The 19,086-nt window shown below is 41.9% G+C and overlaps 1 protein-coding gene across 2 annotated transcripts in view; it reads left to right on the forward strand.

Moving 5' to 3' along the window:
- Positions 1 to 2,248: 2,248 nt before the first annotated feature.
- Positions 2,249 to 19,086, forward strand: part of LOC118362357 (mitochondrial dimethyladenosine transferase 1-like) — a 34,853-nt gene continuing 18,015 nt past the window's right edge. The window contains exons 1-5 of one of the 2 annotated variants that reach the window (XM_035742619.2): positions 2,249 to 2,879; positions 3,459 to 3,607; positions 4,046 to 4,197; positions 4,304 to 4,412; positions 5,015 to 5,165. In XM_035742619.2, the coding sequence (XP_035598512.1) occupies positions 3,595 to 3,607; positions 4,046 to 4,197; positions 4,304 to 4,412; positions 5,015 to 5,136 (396 nt within the window). In that variant the 5' untranslated portion in view covers positions 2,249 to 2,879; positions 3,459 to 3,594 and the 3' untranslated portion in view covers positions 5,137 to 5,165. The other variant, XM_052486132.1, reaches the window with a different exon arrangement.

The raw sequence follows: 19,086 nt of genomic DNA on the forward strand, positions 1-19,086 counted from the left end.
GTTGTGTAGGCTATAGTTTTGTACTGTCTGTCCATTATAGTTTAAGATTGGTAAATATATATATATATATTTAAATCTTATTTAATTGTATGCTCATTTAAATAACAATAGTTGAATGTATGACAATCAGTGTTCACTTCATTTGGTACTTGGCATTTGTACCTCTAAAATATACATGCAGCACTATCAGTCTGGAGGGCACTGATTTGTCCAATGCTCTTCAATTAAATAATGGCATCTTATCGGAATAAATTGTCAGAAAGGTGACTTTCCGGGAGAGAAAGTGAAGACAAAAGGTCCATACGAAGCCCTCTTTGAAGCACGTGATTGGTCGACTTGTTTCCATAGCAGTAAGCAGCATCGCAGACCGAGCCTCTCTCTCTCCTCTCCACCAAGGTCGGCAACAGCGGGATCTGCCACTCATCCACATACCCTGGAGGGGAGCGTTTCCATCTCAACAAAAATAGTGCACCCTGACCCTCCCTGTACTGAGAACAGAGCTGCCGGGGAGATGAGGGACTCAGGGCCACAGGGTTCATTCTAACCAGCAGCTGCTTGTGCACGATCGACCCTCCTTAGTCAAAACCTGTTTTTGACGAATCTCTCCCCTACAATAACTCCATCTTGCTGAGAGGATAATGTAATTATCCGAATGTGTTGTAAAGTCTGAAGCTGAATTTATAATGCTGTTTACCAAGAGGTTATGAGGAATCTTTATAATAACTCCCCAAGTAAATGTTGAAATTATGCATCTCCTCATAGCTGACAGGCTACTCATCCATAACATGTTGCTTCTTTCTGTGGGGACATTGAAAAATAGCTGTTGATGAAAGTCATTTGTCAATACAATAAGACATTATTACGCAATAGTATTACGTAATTATGAAATAGGGATGCATGGAAACAAAGACTATGGATATACTGACAAGATAAATATATCCGCCCTAACCATGGGAGTTGTTGTACACAACGCGGCACGGCGGGCTGTCTAACTCCCGCCTAACCTTTCTTTGGATCGGTGGATACAGTATTGTGATCCATTTTTGAATATTCGACGATGATATTTGACGTTAACCGCCTGCACTCAACAGAAAGAGATACTATGCTACTAGCGTCATACTATGAATATGCAATAGCCATCTATCTCAAGACAACATCACATCTCTTGTGATGTCACGTGTTCTACATATATCGGTATTCGTAACAACTTAAGCATTACGGAACTTCTATTAGATCAAATAAACCTCATGTAGCAAATAAGCCATGTAGCATTTTTTTTTCGGTTGACCAAATTCGGCACTCTCATTGACCTCCATACAAAAACTCCTTGCTTGGTGGGAAAAACAACGAAAAAACGCCACCAGCTGGAGGGCTTGTCTCTTCCTCTTCCCCACTGATGGAAATTAGATCACATGAATTATCATCCCATTGTCTGTTTAAAGCATATATACAATAGTGATGTATCATTATAAACGTAGACGATAAACATTACGGCAAATAAAATGCAGCATTGAGCACCATGCATCTGTCAATCGTTTTTAAAATGTTTTTACATCTCAGTCGGCCAGAAGGATGAGTCAAGGTTGTCCACAGTTGTAAATAGCAGACAGATCAAACCTGCTGAGGGTGAGAAATCATGACATAACCACAATTAATTGTTCTCTAGGGAATATCAACCAATAATGTTTATTGCAATGCACATTTTGGATAACATAGTATCTTTCAAATGTAGTAAGCTTGCCATCAACATGCTTTCTTCTGCTGGCTATAATAGCATTACATCAAAAGTATGTGGACTTTCAAGGAGGGGATTCGATTAAGCTGGCTTGTAAGCGTAGTTTTCAGTGGGTGAAAAGGGATTTCATCCGCTCCGGAACCTGGCTGCCACCGGGGCATGAGCTGGGTATCCTGTACTGACCGACAGCGAAGTCGGCTCAAAACAAAAGTGACGTAGGTTAAGCACGTGGAGTAATAAGTAGGATTCTGTGTTTTCATGTGCAAAAGTTATTGCTTTTGATGAAAACGATTTATCTGTCGTCCCACTGAAAACTATTTATAAAATTCGAACATATATTTTATGGAAAAAATCTGTATGTTTGTGAACGATGCATTCGGCCTTTTTGACAAAATGATCAAGATTACTTTTCGATTTAAGTAGGGCGCGCCACCCTTTTTTAATTAAAAAAAAAATTGTAAAATTATTTTTTATTTATTTTTATTAATAACAAATACAATACATAAAGCACATGAGGGAACACAAGCATACATAGATTACAAACAATAGACAATCGAGATAGGGGGTACAATATCACATTACAATTACACAAGGACCTTAAGGGACATGCATACACTTACAATTCTAACAGCTTTTTTGTTAGTAGAGCATTTAACCGTCTTAAAATACAGTTCAATTTCCTTTTGTAGGGCGCGCCACCCTCATCGGCTTCGCCGGTCCACGTGACGGTCCAATGGCCGGTGCAACCCGGGACAGTAAAATAGAGTCCTTCACTGTCAAACTGAAGTTCCGCGTATCCCAAATTGATTGGTGGCAGAAGCGATTATTCCAATCTCATTGGATGTCATCCTGCCAGTTTCCTGACGACCGCAGCATTTCAGGAAGAACATCTTATCTTTATTTTACCGTTCTCAAAGTCATATTTGCATGGTCGAGTTTGAGAAACTAAAATTGTTGCAACTTTTTTCAGGTCAGGGGTTTTTGTATGCGACCTTTATAATTAGCTATAGAGAAAAATAAGCAAAAAGTCGATGCTGATTTCTCAGTAAACTAGCTACAGAGTTAACGTTACACGTTTCGAGTTGCGAGCCACAGATTCAGTAAAGAGCAAAATATCTTCACGGTCACAGTGTCAAGCATTAACGTTAGCTACAATGTATCACATTATGCCTGTTGTAGGTCTGTAGGTCTCGCACTCTGCTTCACTTATCCAAACTCAAGTAGCTAAACTAGTAAATTGACACTTGCCTTTGAATTTTTCTTAGCCAGCCAGCAGATGACTGTTATAGTATGAATGAATGACATTATGGAGCAGAACCACCGCAGAGTAATTCCAGTGTCTTTGGCAGGACACACTATAAAATATAATGCCCAATATCGATTTCATAATACGATGTCGTTTGGTAATTTATCCACTGGGTGGTGATCAAGATCATGTTTTTAATCCTCAAAGTACCATGTATTTTTTTTTCTACCATTGATCATTCCTTGACAATAGCAGTTGTGCTTTCACATAGTATCTTGAAGCTCTAAAATGAAACCCTTGATATATACATTGCTGAGTAAACCCTATATACATTGTGATTAGAACCTGGATGCATTAGCATGTTAATTACGAGAGATTAGCAGATAATCCCCAGACCTCTGTTCTATCACTAATTACTCTGACGTTTCCCCTCTGAGTTTATTTGCTATTACAGTACCACCCTTTATATTCCCACAGCAGCACAGTTTGAGAGATGGCGGCTCCCAGAAAGATAGCGTTGTTTCGCCTGACTTCCCTGCCCACCATTGGGGAGGTAATCAAGCTGTACAAACTGTGAGCAGAGAAACGGCTGTCCCAGAACGTTCTGCTGGACATGAGGCTCACAGGTGAGTCAGCCTTCTCCTCTAGCTGCAATGCACCAACACCTGGTACACTGTGAGGACACAATGGTGTTTTTTTCTCCCCCCTGTTCACAACACATTCAGTGTGCCGGACTGCAGTGCTCACATAGGCTTGTTCACAAGCAACAGATACTACTGATTCTATCAGTGATGCAGATCTGTTCTGGTGCCCTTGAACAAGGTTTATGTTTTAGTACAAAAGCAGCTTAGCCAACTTTGCCAAAGAGCGATAGAAGCCAGGGATATGGTAAAATACCGTGCCCCGGCCAACCCTTATTTTGCTTGCAAGACAAATGGAAGACACTGTTGTTGAAAGGCATGTAAGATCGACTTGATACATTGTTCACCTTAATATACCCAACCCATTCCAATGTTTGTAAGTAATGCACCCTGGTCACTGTGTGTTCTGAACTGTGTGTGTAGATAAGATTGTATGCCAGGCAGGCAGTCTGACGGACGCCCATGTGTGTGAGGTGGGTCCAGGACCTGGAGGGCTGACCCACTCCATCCTCAATGCTGGGGCTGCAGACCTGCTGGTTGTGGAGAAGGACAACCGCTTCATATACGGACTAAACGTAGCTACAGGAGACCAAGCAGGAAGAGTTTGTCTTTAAAATAATTGCCCAAATTGGAAACTGTAAATACTCAAGTGCCTGTAATATGCAAATTCCGTTTCCACAGCTTTTGTCTGAAGCAGCACCAAGGAAGCTCAGGGTTGTCCATGGTGACATACTCACATCCAGAATGGACCGAGGATTCCCAAAAGTCATAACCAAGGCATGGGAGGATGGTGAGTGAGATGAAGAAGTAGACTTAGTATTGAGGTAGATTTGCCACTTGCCTGATTGATGGAAGCGTCTACTAGATTGCTTTAAGTCTGGAACACACATTACATTGATTTATGTTTTGTACATTGTGTTGCAACAGTGTGATACTACTGATGAGTTCTAAACTTTAAGTATTGTTAATTATCAGGTATCCTATTGGAATATTGAGTGCCATAGTCTAGTTTGTACACCAGAAGTTAATGGTTATCTAAAGGGGGAATGTATTGTGGAGAGGAAGGGCAAGCACATTTGACAGGCACTGATAAGGGTGGAGAGATGTGGTTTATTGAGGAAGGGGGTCGAGGTCAGGTCACATTACGGGAGAAGGAACAGTTTATGGCCCGCGTCACTTAATTTCCTGTCTAGCAATAATGATGTAATGATCAGAGAGAAGGAGCACGTCACTCAAATTGGGGTTTATATACCACCACTGGTGGAATCATGTCTTTGTCTTATGCAGCTGTATGACCCAGTGGGTGAATAAACTTAGTTTGAGCTTTACTAATCGTCCGTGAGTTTTACTCAGTTCATTTAGAACCTAACACTATTAAAACTGTCCCTCCAGATCCACCGGACCTGCATATCATTGGGAACCTTCCCTTCAGTGTGCCCACTCCTCTCATCATCAAGTGGCTGGAGAACATATCCAACAGAACTGGACCCTTTGTTACGGCCGGACGAGACTGAACCTTACCTTTCAGAAGGAGGTGGCAGAGGTGTGTGTGCTGTTTGTTCAATACTGTCTATTCTCACTCGGTCGATGTTCCTGAATCAGTAACTTATTTTCCAGTCTGATTATTCAGCCCTTTTTTGTTGATCTAATTGCTCAGGGCCAGAAATGATACTGACACTCTCTGTTCTCCTCCTCTTCCATTGCCCCCTTTTCTGCTGCTGTCACTAGACACGTACAGTTCAAGGGTTCATTACGGCTGCGTTAAATCAATGTTGTCTCAGAAGTGTCTTCAGAATTGTGATACGTTGTTGGGTTATGATGCCTGGTGGATATATATCACACAGCAGTATTGAGGCCCCTTTTTACTGCCTTTTCTCTGTGTCGCTGGTGGGTTCCAGGGGAATGCTTATTATATAAGATTATAGGCCTAGGCTACTGACTACAGAGAATGTTTCTCTGTTCTTGGGGATGGGCTTTCGGTTGCTGTCTGATGGACTAGGGTCCCCTGAAGAAGTCGTCCCTCTCTAGGAGCCCTCTATGAGTAAATATTTCATCTGTATGGAATGGATGGCGTAAGTGAAGTGAATGAAACTAGGGCTGATTGTTCATTCTCTTAGAAGAAATAGCTCCAATGATTATTTAATCACACAGAGGCAGCTTTTACACCATGTGTGTGTGTAAGTACATGTGACGTTTGTGCGCAGGCGTCTGTGTAAGTATGTGAGTAGTGTGTTTATGCTGCAGTTGTTCAGTTGTGCTCATGCATGTTCATCGCACAAACAGTTCTAAGTTGTATTAGTCGTATGTACGGGATACACATGGTATACATCGTCCTACCAAATGTATTGTTGTATTAGATACACATGGTATACATCGTCCTACCAAATGTATCGTTGTATTAGATACACATGGTATACATCGTCCTACCAAATGTATCGTTGTATTAGATACACATGGTATACATCGTCCTACCAAATGTATTGTTGTATTAGATACACATGGTATACATCGTCCTACCAAATGTATCGTTGTATTAGATACACATGGTATACATCGTCCTACCAAATGTATCGTTGTATTAGATACACATGGTATACATCGTCCTAACAAATGTATCGTTGTATTAGATACACATGGTATACATCGTCCTACCAAATGTATCGTTGTATTAGATACACATGGTATACATCGTCCTACCAAATGTATCGTTGTATTAGATACACATGGTATACATCGTCCTACCAAATGTATCGTTGTATTAGATACACATGGTATACATCGTCCTACCAAATGTATCGTTGTATTAGATACACATGGTATACATCGTCCTACCAAATGTATCGTTGTATTAGATACACATGGTATACATCGTCCTACCAAATGTATCGTTGTATTAGATACACATGGTATACATCGTCCTACCAAATGTATCGTTGTATTAGATACACATGGTATACATCGTCCTACCAAATGTATCGTTGTATTAGATACACATGGTATACATCGTCCTACCAAATGTATCGTTGTATTAGATACACATGGTATACATCGTCCTACCAAATGTATCGTTGTATTAGATACACATGGTATACATCGTCCTACCAAATGTATCGTTGTATTAGATACACATGGTATACATCGTCCTACCAAATTCTTCCTTGCAGGTTCCTTCTCAATGCAACAGCATTAAGAAATAATAAAAGATAAGAATAAGAACATAAAGTAAATGGCTCAGTAGAATAGAATACACATTTTAGCATAAGTACACTTGAGATAAAAAGGTGCTATCTAGAACCTAAAAGGGTTCCCAAAGGATGACCCGTTGAAGTGCCCTTTTTGGTTCCAGCCAAAGAACCCTTTTGGAATTGGTTTTAAGAGTGTATAATACAGGGTGGCACAATTCATAGTCCAATATTTCCACATGTTTTAGAGAAAGTGTTTAAATTGTGCTGTATTTAGCTATCATTATAAGAGTCTGGTAGCAGCAGCAGTGATGTGTGTGTGTGTGTGTGTGTGTGTGTGTGTGTGTGTGTGTGTGTGTGTATGTAGGTAGTATGAATGCGTGTATGTGTGCTAAGGTGCGGAGAATCAAATCAAACGTTATTTGTCACATGCATTGAATACAACAGGTGTAGTAGACCTTACAGTGAAATGTTTACTTACAAGCCCTTAACCAACAATGCAGTTCAAAAAGAGTTAAGAATATATTTACCAAATAATCTAAAAAGCAACACAATAAAATAACAATAACGAGGCCATATACAGGGGGTACAGGTTGGTTGAGGTCATTTGTACATGTAGGTAGGGGTGAAGTGACTATGCATAGAATCAGCAGGTGGTCAGTCCATTTCAAGTGTTAAGCAGTCTGATGGCTTGTAGATAGAAACTGACTCTGAGCCTGTTGGTATCAAACCTCATGATCTGATACCGTCTGCCTGACGGTAAAGGAGAGAACAGCTTGTGGCTGGGGTGTGTGGGGTCCTTGATGATTTTGCAGGCCTTTTTTAGGCACTGTTTTGAGTAGATTTTCTGGATGGGTGGGAGCACAGTCCCAGTGATGTAGTGGGCCGTCTTCATCACCTGCTGGAGGGCCTTGCGGTCATGGACGGAGCAATTCCAGTACCAAGCCATCATGCAACTGTTTAGGACGCTCTCGATGGTGCAGCGTTAGTATTTGTAGATGATCGCACAGGGTCGCATGCCAAATTTCTACATCCGCCTTAGGAAGTAGAGACGCTGTTGTGCCCTCTTGATAAGAGTAGTGGTGGTGTTGGTCCATGATAAGTCCTCTGTGATGTGGACGGCGAGGAACTTAAAACTCATGACTCTCTACTGCAGTCCCGTTGATGTGGATTGGGGGGCATGTTACCTCTGCTTCCTGAAGTCAACAATCAACTCCTTTGTTTTGCTGACGTTGAGGGAGAGGTTGTCATGACACCACAATGCCAGTTTACTTACCTCCTCCCTATAGGCTGACTCGTCGTTGTTGGTTATCAGCAAACTTGATGATGGAGTTGGTGTCTAGGGAGAGTGGATGTCTAAGACAAATAATGGGTATTTCATGAGCTGGTCTCCTGCTGATGACATAAGACTGAACAGCACATTGCTGTTCATTCTGTTATTTTATACCCAATAATATATATACCTCCACACACTCAGCAAAAAAAGAAACGTTTACTGCGTTTATTTTCAGCAAACTTAACGTGTCAGTATTTGTATGAATATAAGAAGATTCAACAACTAAGACATAAACTGAACAAGTTCCACAGACATGTGACTAACATAAATGGAATAATGTGTCCATGAACAAAGGGGGGTCAGAATGAAAAGTAACAGTCAGTATCTGGTGTGGCCACCAGCTGCATTAAGTACTGCAGTGCATCTCCTCCTCATGGACTGCACCAGATTTGCCAGCTCTTGCTGTGAGATGTTACCCCACTCTTCCACCAGGGCACCTGCAAGTTCCTGGACATTTCTGGGGGGAATGGCCCTAGCCCACACCCTCTGATCCAACAGGTCCCAGATGTGCTCAATGGGATTGAGATCCGTGCTCTTCGCTGGCCATGGCAGAACACTGACATTCCTGTCTTGCAGGAAATCACGCACAGAACGAGCAGTATGGCTGGTGGCATTGTCATGCTGCAGGGTCATGTCAGGATGAGCCTGCAGGAAGGGTTCAACATGAGGGAGGAGGATGTCTTCCCTGTAACGCACAGCATTGATTGCCTGCAATGGAATCAAGCTCAGTCCGATGATGCTGTGACACACCGCCCCAGACCATGACGGACCCTCCACCTCCAAATCGATCCCGCTCCAGAGTACAGGCCTCGGTGTAACGCTCATTCCTTCGACGATAAATGCCAATCTGACCATCACCCCTGGTGAGACAAATCCGCGACTCATCGTTGAAGATCTCTTTTTGCCAGTCCTGTCTGGTCCAGCGACGGTGGGTTTGTGCCCGTAGCTGATGTTGTTGCCAGTGATGTCTGGTGAGGACCTGCAATACAGGGACAGTCTGAGCACTGATGGAGGGATTGTGCATTCCTGGTGTAACTCGGGCAGTTGTTGTTGCCATCCTGTCCTGCAGGTGTGATGTACCGATCCTGTGCAGGTGTTGTTACACGTGGTCTGCCACTGCGAGGATGATCAGCTGTCCATCCTGTCTCCCTGTCGCGCTGTCTTAGGCGTCTCCCAGTACGGACATTGTAATTTATTGCCCTGGTCACATCTGCAGTCCTCATGCCTCCTTGCAGCATGCCTAAGGTACATTCAAGCAGATGAACAGGGACCCTGGGCATCTTTCTTTTGGTGTTTTTCAAAGTCAGTAGAAAGGCCTCTTTAGTGTCCTAAGTTTTCATTACTGTGACCTTAATTGCCTACCGTCTGTAAGCTGTTAGTGTCTTAACGACTGTTCCACAGGTGCATGTTCATTAATTGTTTATGGTTCATTGAACAAGCATGGGAAACAGTGTTTAAACCCTTTACAATGAGGATCTGTGAAGTTATTTGGATTTTACAAATGATCTTTGAAGACAGGGTCCTGAAAAAGGGACGTTTCTTTTTTTTCTGAGTTTAATAATTCATAACACACTGACTAATGGAAGACTGGTGTTACAGGAATTCCTGTTTGGATGAACAGTGAAATATACCATAAATCAATAATAAACTAAATAATAATAATTAGGTGTGTGTTTATATTTGTCCTATTTCAAATGTACAAGTGTGTATTAATATGCATGTGTGAATTGGAAATGTGTTTTTGGATATCCCACTCTCCCTGAGACACCCTCATATTGTGGGGTCACAGCCAGGCCAGGGTCTGCCATTATCAACTTAGGCCGTGAAGCAATTAGGGTTAAAGTGCTTTGCTCATGGGCACATTGACAGATTTTTCACATTGTCTACTCGGGGATTCGAACTAGCAACATTTCAGTTACTGGACCAAAGCTCTAACTGCTAGGCTACCTACCGCCCTTACAATACTGTATATACTTATGTTTTGTGTAAATATAGGTCCTTAAGTTCTACCAAAAGGGTGAGAGGGTGTTTCTAAATTAGTCTCATTTTCATGTCCCCTGAGGCCTGTTCATAGCTGGATTTGTGCAAAATCTTTGTTCATAGCCACTTACCCAGAGAGTGTTTTTATCAATACCTTGAAGTGCACTCGTAGGCAAAGGTAGGACTGATATTAAGTGCTTGAGGCAGTGCAGTACGAGAGTACATTCGGCCAAGACATCTACTACTGGCCATAACCATTGCTAAGAAGCAATGCACATGAAGTAAGGGTGGATGATGGAGAGCTGTATTCCTGAAGGCTGTGCCTCTCTGTGTCTTTCTGTTTGTCCACACCGTCTGCTGAGGCCTGGTGGAGCAGCATGAGTTCTTCGACCGAGGAGAACGTGCACATAGCCAAGCTAGACAAATCCAACATCTGCTCTACATTCTAATTGTTGGTATTATCTTGCTCTCTCTGTAGCTTTGGATTGCTAATTGTGTGTTTTTATGAATAGGGATTTGCTCTTATTGAAGTTTCACTTATGTTTTCTCTCTTTTTCTTTATTCCTGGCATGTATCAGTCACATCTGAACTATGGTAACCCGGTTCTGGTGTGTGTGATTAAAATCTGTAGGAACGGGTTAATACAGACGAAGGAACGTTGCTGCTGTGTAGCTGTAATAATGTTGTTCAGCATTTCTGAGAAAATGTGTCACAAAGAACTCTATGGATATGTGTGTTACACACTGCTATCTCCCATTTTTACAGTACATCAAACCAGAAGCAGGGGCTATGTTACCTATATAACAATTAGCAGTGTAACCTCCTCACCTTTTTGTGAAAATGCGTTTCATAGTTGTACTCTCTAACCAACGAACAGCGAACATCATTGAACCTTATAAAACTCATTGGTGAGAGAATGGCAATTGGATGAAAAAACCCATTAGTGGATTTAGTGGTTAATCCATTTTAACATGAGGGAAAGAGAGGCACATTGTAGCTGACTGGTGATAAGAAGAAACAATGTAATCCATTTTACATTTGCAGCTGCTGGTCCATATTGTCGTGACTTAGGCTTTATCCTTTGTGTTATTTCATCTGTTGCCATGCATGTTCTCACCCCTGGAAGGAATGCACTGACTACCTCTGTCACATTGACTGAGTCTGATTGTCCTTGAAGGCTTCCGTCCAGCGTGATTGGATGACTCCTCGTTTGCCCTCCGGTCCATTGTACCCTAGGTCTGCCTGTCACGGATCACATTCACACCCCTCTTTCTCCTCCTTGATTAGCTTTGCATGTTAATATACATATTCAAGAAGAAAATACAAAATGGCTGCTTGTGGCAAATACAGGTCCCTTGTAAATTGCAAATTACATTTTTATGTTCCCGGAAAAACAAAAGGTGTTATTGTCTTAGTAGAAATGACAAAGTACACAAATGGCTGTCTCTCTGATGTAATATTCTGACGGAGGGTCAAGGGGTTTGTGACCTCGGCCACAGAGATTTGAGACCATTTGACATCCCTTCAACATTATCGCCAACCCTGTGTTTCTCAGCCAACCTTGTGTTTCTCAGCCAACCTTGTGTTTCTCAGCCAACCCTGTGTTTCTCAGCCAACCTTGTGTTTCTCAGCCAACCCTGTGTTTCTCAGCCAACCTTGTGTTTCTCAGCCAACAATGCGCTTCTCAGCCAACCCTGCGTTTCTCAGCCAACCCAGCCAACCCTGCGTTTCTCAATGCCAACCCTGCGTTTCTCAATGCCAACCCTGTGTTTCTCAGCCAACCCTGCATTTCTCAATGCCTTTCCTAAAATGGAGGTTAATTCAGACAAAGAGAGGAAAGCATGTTAGTGAGACTTGCCCATCCAATTCGCCCCGGCCTCCTCTCCTCTAGCCTGCACAGTTCTTTCCTGGCAGAGTGTGATTAAAATCTGCCTGTCTCTGTCATTAACGGGTCTATAAGTCGCTCAATAGCTGCTCCATCACGTCCTAGAGGGCTGCTTCTCCACAGTAGACCCACGGGCCTCCAAGCTCCACCGACAGACAGAAAGAGGGAGAGAATGGGATGTGGAGCGAGTTGGTGGGAGTGATTGAGCTGAGAAGAGAGGTGGAGAGATTGGAAGACAGTGGGAGAGAGCAGTAGGAGATAAGAGTGGGAATGCTGCAACGGTCAGTGTGTACTCCACATGCAGTAGGAAAGGTAGAAGAGGAGAATACCCGGAGACAGATTCATGACGTTGATTGATCTGAAGGGAGAGTGAAGCGTACCTCCAGCAGATGGTTGTCTGGGGCCGTCACCAGCCATCCTGAGTAATGGCTGCATCAGCGATCGGCTACCCACCCTGCTTCCCTAGCTCCAGTCTCTGAGGGGGAGGGCTGTACTGATATTTTCCTTGTACACAGCCTCTACTGATTTACTTTTTAAAAAAAAGTTTAATATTGTTTGTTACTTTTAGAATTATATTTCTACCAAACATTGCTATTCATAGATTCTGTGATAGCAAAGTCCATAAAGGGCTTTCCCGTCTACTAGAAAGTGTGCCCTCTATACATCTTTATGGGTCCATGTACTGTACGTAGCTCGAGAGAGAGAGTTCATCTTTACACATGTCGTAGTAACCAAAAAAATGTTAAACAAATCAAAATATATTTTAGATTCTTCAAAGTATCCACCCTTTGACTTGAAGACAGCAGTGGTGTAAAGTACTTTAAAGTACTACTTAAGTTGTTTTTTGCGGTGTCTAATTTTACTTTTACTTTACATTCCTAAAGAAAACAATGTACTCCATACATTTTCCCTGACACCCTTAAGTACTCGTTGCATTTTGAATGCTTAGCAGGTCCAATTCACGCTCTTATCAAGAGAACATCCCTGCTCATCCCTACTGCCTCTGATTTGATGCACTTACTAAACACAAATACTTCATTTGTAAATTATGTCTGCGTATTGGAGTGTGACCCTGACTATCCGTAAATTAAAAAAGCAAGAACCTTGCCGTCTGGTTTGCCTGAACTCAGTTGTGAGTGTTGCAACCAAGGATAGACGATTTTTACGCACTTCAGCACTCAGTGATCTTGTTCTGTGCGCTTGTGTGGCCTACCACTTTGCAGCTGAGCCGTTGTTGCTCCTAGACGTTTCCACTTCACAATAACAGCACTTACAGTTGACCGGGGCAGCTCTAACAGGGCAGACATTTTACAGAAGGACTTGTTAGAAAGGTGGCATCCTATGATGGTGCCACGTTGAAAGTCACTGAGCTCGTCTGTACGGGCCATTCTACTGCCAATGTTTGTCTATGGAGAGGGCATGGCTGTGTGCTCTATTTTCTACACCTGTCAGCAACAGGTGTGGCTGAAGTAGCCAAATCGACTGATTTGAAGTGTCCACATACGTTTAGTGTATATACCAGGCAGTGTCAGAGGAAAGGCCTAAAATGGTCAGACTCCAGCCACCCAAGGCTTAGACTGTTCTCTCTGCTACCGCATGACAAGCGGTACCGATGCACCAGGTCTGGAACCAACAGAACCCTGAACACCTTCTACCCCCAAACCATAAGACTTGTAAAGTAGTTAAGCAAATAGCTACCCGGACCATCTGCATTGACCCTTTTTTCACCAACTCCTTTGACTCATCATATACGCTGCTGCTACTGTTTCTGTTACTTTTTATAGTTATAGTGAAGTTATTATCATTGTGTGTATTATTACGCGTGATTACTCTTCTATTTGTTTAGTTTTTACATTGTACTACAGCACACAATTCATCTAGGCCTTTTCCTATCCTATATAATGGGGTCAACCATGGTATTACCAGAGTTTAGGAAAGATAACGCCTGAAGGCTTGTACTCGATACATCATAGTTCCAAGGTCAATTTGATAAACAATTTTGAATCCTCCCTTAAACAAAATGCCTAGGTTGGCAGAGTTGGCTTGTCAACATCTTGATAGTTGACATGTGTTTTTCTTTCTATTGCCCCTCCTATCTGAATTGAACGCGGGGTTAGCTGGGATTCAATGCTGGCAGATTCACATGAACATCATCCACGCCAACACATGAACATCATCCACGCCAACACATGAACATCATCCACGCCAACACATGAACATCATCCACGCCAACACATGAACATCATCCACGCCAACACATGAACATCATCCACGCCAACACATGAACATCATCCACGCCAAGAAACATTTAGGTATTCTGAAACCTAGTTGAGGAATCCTGGCCATGTTCCAGGAAAAGACGGTCAGCTTCAAACAGGCAATTGCAGGCGGGTTCCTTGAAACACTATGCAAATTCTGAGAAAAGGGAGCTGCAGTGCCTTCAGAAAGTATTCACACCCCTTGACCTTTTCCAGATGTTGTTGTGTCACAGCCTGAATTTTAAAATGCATTAAACTGAGATTTTGTGTCACTGGCCTACACACAAGACCCCATAATGTTTTTGAGTGACTACCTCATCTCTGTACCTCACACATCTGTAAGGTCCCTCAGTCAAGCGGTGAATTTCAAACACAGATTCAACCACAAAGACCAGGGTGGTTTCCCAATGCCTCGCAAAGAAGGGCACCTACAGTATTGGTAGACGGGTAAAAAAAGAAATAGAAACAGATATTGAATATCCTTCTGAGCATGGGAAAGTTATTAATTACACATTGGATGGTGTATCATTACAGCCAGTCACTACAAAGATATGTACTTTATGTCCTGAATACAAAGTGTTATGTTTGGGGAAAAACCAACACAACACACACATCTTCATTTTCAAGCATGGTGGTTGCTGCATCGCGTTATGGGTATGCTTGTCATCGGCAAGGACTAGGGAGTTTTTGGGGGGGATAAAAATAAACGAAATAGAGCTTAGCACAGGCAAAATCCTAGAGGGAAAACCTGGTTCAGTCTGCTTTCCAACAGACACTGAGAGACAAATTCATCTTTCAGCAGGACAATAACCTGAAAGACCAAAAATACACTGGAGTTGCTTACCAAGACGACATTGAATGTTACAGTTAAATCAGCTTGAAAATCTAACGCAAAGCTTAAATGTTTAGCAATGATCAACAACCAACTTGACAGAGCTTGGAGAATATTTTTTTATAATAATGTGCAAATATTGTAAAATCCAGGTGTGCAAAGCTCTTAGACTCACCCAGAAAGACTCACAGCTGCAATCACTGCCAAATGTGATTCTAACATGTATTGACTCAGGGGTGTGAATACTTATGTATGTGAGAGATATCTGTATTTCATTTTCAATATATTAGCAAGAAAATGTGTATTGTGTGTAGATTAAATATATTTAATCATTTTTTAATTCGGGCTGTAACACATCAAAATGTAGAATAAGTCGAGGGGTATGAATACTTTCTGAAGGCTCTGTATAGTATTGAAAGGACCAATACATAAGCTGTTAACTCTGTGTGTTTTATTTTTAAAGATTTGAATTAAAAAGGTCAAGCACTGTGATTTTACATTTTTCATTTCAGCCTGTTCAGTGGGCACTTCAGCTGAGCGGTGTGCTTTTCACATATACACACAAAATAGAAAGCCTGGGCTGCTGGAAAAAAACATGGTCTGTGCCAACAAACAAAAAAAGGTTTGATTAATTTGTTTCCAGCTAAAGTCATACAATTACTGTAGATCAAAAAAAATATTTGCAATGCAAGAACAATATAATTGTTTTCTGATTCTCCAAATGCCATAACCAACTCTGTCTGTTTGGTTAATTCAGAACAGCCCTGGAAACGATACCTAATAACTATGTGTGAGGAAAGGTCTGTTTCAATAGAGACCTTTTTCTATTCATCACTCTGTCATGTAGTGGACCTTACCTTTAGCCAATCTTTTTAGTGCCGTAACTCTTCTAATGCTTCTGGTGATCTGAAATATTCAAATGCTTCTTTGAACTGTCAGGGTGTCTTTGTCATCTTGCTGAGCTCATACTGCTTCTCTCAGCACTTCACTGCCGCAGCAAGGTCATTGCCATTACTCCCCAGCCTCCGATGTGTACTGGAACAGGAGGGCAACGTCTTGAACAATGCAAGATCATTTTCAGCTGCTGTCCATGACCGTATTATATCACCAATATGGACTCTCATGAAGATGATGGTTGTCCAGAAGAAAATGCCTTGCATTAAGGTGAAATATTGGCATGCCTTGGGTGATTGTTCTCAGCGATGCATTACAGCACTATGGTTATTGCTGATGGGGTTTTGATGAGCAGTAGGGCGTTGAGATTCTTGGCCCAGCGTATATTCATCTTTGTACCTGCCGACATCATGACTTCAGAGCTGCTTCCCGGCTAAATGCTTGTTAGTGATATCCTTATTATGAAACATGCATTTTTAGTTAACTCTGGCTGTAAAATTATATTGATAAACAGCTGATTTGATTAAGAGCCTCAACCACATACATCTACAAACTATCACACATCTTGCTGTTACTGAGCGTGCACAGTGCAAGTCAACTTGTCTTGACGCTCAAGGTGGGATATGCAGTTGGATTAACTCCTGTGCCTGCAGGGTTCAAAGTTCTCCTCTGAGCCCACATCCCTGGTCTGTGATGACGGCATCTCAGGGTGAAACCCTTTGAAGGGAATGTAGGATAAATACACAGAGGAGCGGATCTTATTAACATTTACCCAAGAGGGGAGCTGCTATTTGATCTCCACTCTGTTGCATAACCAAGAGGAGAGAACGCCTTGAATAATCCATGTTTGTTTCAAGAAAGCCACATATCTCCGAACTTCCCACCGTCGACTTGGCTGTAATCAGCTGTAACGAGACGCGAGATTCTCATTACTATCTATACAGAACAAAAATATAAACGCAACATTTTCAAAGATTTTACTGAGTTACAGTTAATATAAGAATCTGTCAATTGGATTTCACAAGACTGGGAATACAGATATGCATCTGTTGGTCACAGATACCTTAAAAATAATAATGAAAAAGTAGGGCCGTGGATCAGAAAACCAGTCCGTATCTGGTGTGACCACCATTGGCCTCATGCAGCGCAACACATCTCCTTCACATAGAGTTGACCATTTTGTTGATTGTGGCCTGTGGAATGTTGTCCGACTCCTCTTCAATGTCAGTGCGAAGTTGCTAGATATTGGCAGGAACTGGAACACAGTCGTGCATGTCGATCCAGAGCATCCCAAACATGCTTGAAACATGTAAAGTGTTGGTCCTATGTTTCAAGAGCTGAAAAAAAATAATCCCCGAAATTTCCATACGCACAACTGTTGTGCAAATTTGTTTACATCCCTGTTAGTGAGCATTTCTCCTTTACTAAGATTATCCATCCACCTGACAGGTGTGGCATATCAAAAAGCTGATGAAACAGCATTATCATTACAAAGGTGCACCTTGTGCTGGGGACAATAAAAGGACACTTTAAAATGTGCATTTTTGTCACACAACAATGCCACAGATGTGTCAAGTTTTGAGGGAGCGTGCTGACTGCAGGAATGTCCAACAGAGCTGTTGCCAGAGAATTGAATGTTCATTTCTCTACCATAAGCTGCCTCCAACGTCGTTTTAGAGAATTTGGCAGTATGTCACAACCGCAGACCACATGTAACCACGCCAGCCAAGGACCTCCACATCTGGCTTCACTTGCGGGATCCTCTGAGAGGGGGTGGGGGAGTGTTTCTGTCTGTAATAAATCCTGTTTGTTATGGAAAAACTCATCCTGATTGGCTGGGCCTGGCTCCCCAGTGTGTGGGCCTATACCCTCACAGGACCACCCATGGCTGCGCCCCTGCCCAGTCATGTGAAATTCATAAATTAGGACCTAATTTATTTAAATTGACTGATTTCCTTAATTGAACTGTAACTCGGTAAAATATTGGAAATGATTGATGTTGCGTTTTTATATTTTTGTTCAGTATAGTTTTCTTGAACCTTATTTGTGAAACGGGTTTCTAAATGTTAAATGTGATGTTCTGGTGCCTCTAGTGTGATTCAGGAAGCTGATTGAGGACCTTATTACTAATATATGTGTTTGTTTTTTATGACCGCGTTTTCTTTCTGCTTGTATTTTGATGTGTGTATATTATGTAATTCGGGGCTCATCTATAAAATAAACCTTGGTCTCAGTATAACCCTGATCAAATAAAGGTTAAATAAAAAACAACAGTTATTTATGGGCTCCCGAGGCACTACATCTCAGTGCAAGAGGCATCACTACAGTCCCTGGTTTGATTCCAGGCTGTATCACATCCAGCCGTGATTGGGAGTCCCATAGGGCGGCACAATTGGCCCAGCGTCGTCTGGGTTTGGTCGGTGTAGGCCGTCATTGTAAATAAGAATTTGTTCTTAACTGACTTGCCTAGTTAAATAAAGGTTCAATTAAAAGTGTATATATATATATAAAAACAATTAAGACCTACATTAATTTAAAAATACAATTATAAAGACCGCATTCAGGCTTTAAAGCATCTACATCTACTTCATGTATGAAAAGCAGGGATTTATTCCCCAGCTGGAAGTAAGACCAGTATTGGATATTTCTCTCCAGTCTGACTTGGAATTACTCTTCATATGACTCAGATTTTGAAGCTGGCGAGGCTGTTTTGATGCCCAATGGCTGATGAGATGCTCTGTGGAACCAGAGGAAGGGATGGTGGGTGCAGATTGCACTCCGTGTTACCCATGCTGACTGACTGGCTTTATCAGCTGTTGCTTTGTATTCCAGTCTAATTGTACAAATGTTGCAGCAGCTAACCTACACATGCTGCCATTCATTATCATTCTGTTCACACTCAGACAAAATAATCCCCATTTGCCACAACTCTGACAGGGTTAGTTATTTCATGCCACTTGCTGATGCTCTCTCCATACCTCTGAAGTATTATGTTTACATCTCAATGAGAGAGAGCTGGATTCTGAACGTGCTTTATGGAGTGTTTCGGCTTTTTTCATCCAATTTGAAGACGGTATGTAATGTTTTATGGATATGT

The sequence above is a fragment of the Oncorhynchus keta genome, chromosome 29 (genome assembly GCF_023373465.1).
Source record: "Oncorhynchus keta strain PuntledgeMale-10-30-2019 chromosome 29, Oket_V2, whole genome shotgun sequence".
NCBI classification, from domain to species: domain Eukaryota; kingdom Metazoa; phylum Chordata; class Actinopteri; order Salmoniformes; family Salmonidae; genus Oncorhynchus; species Oncorhynchus keta.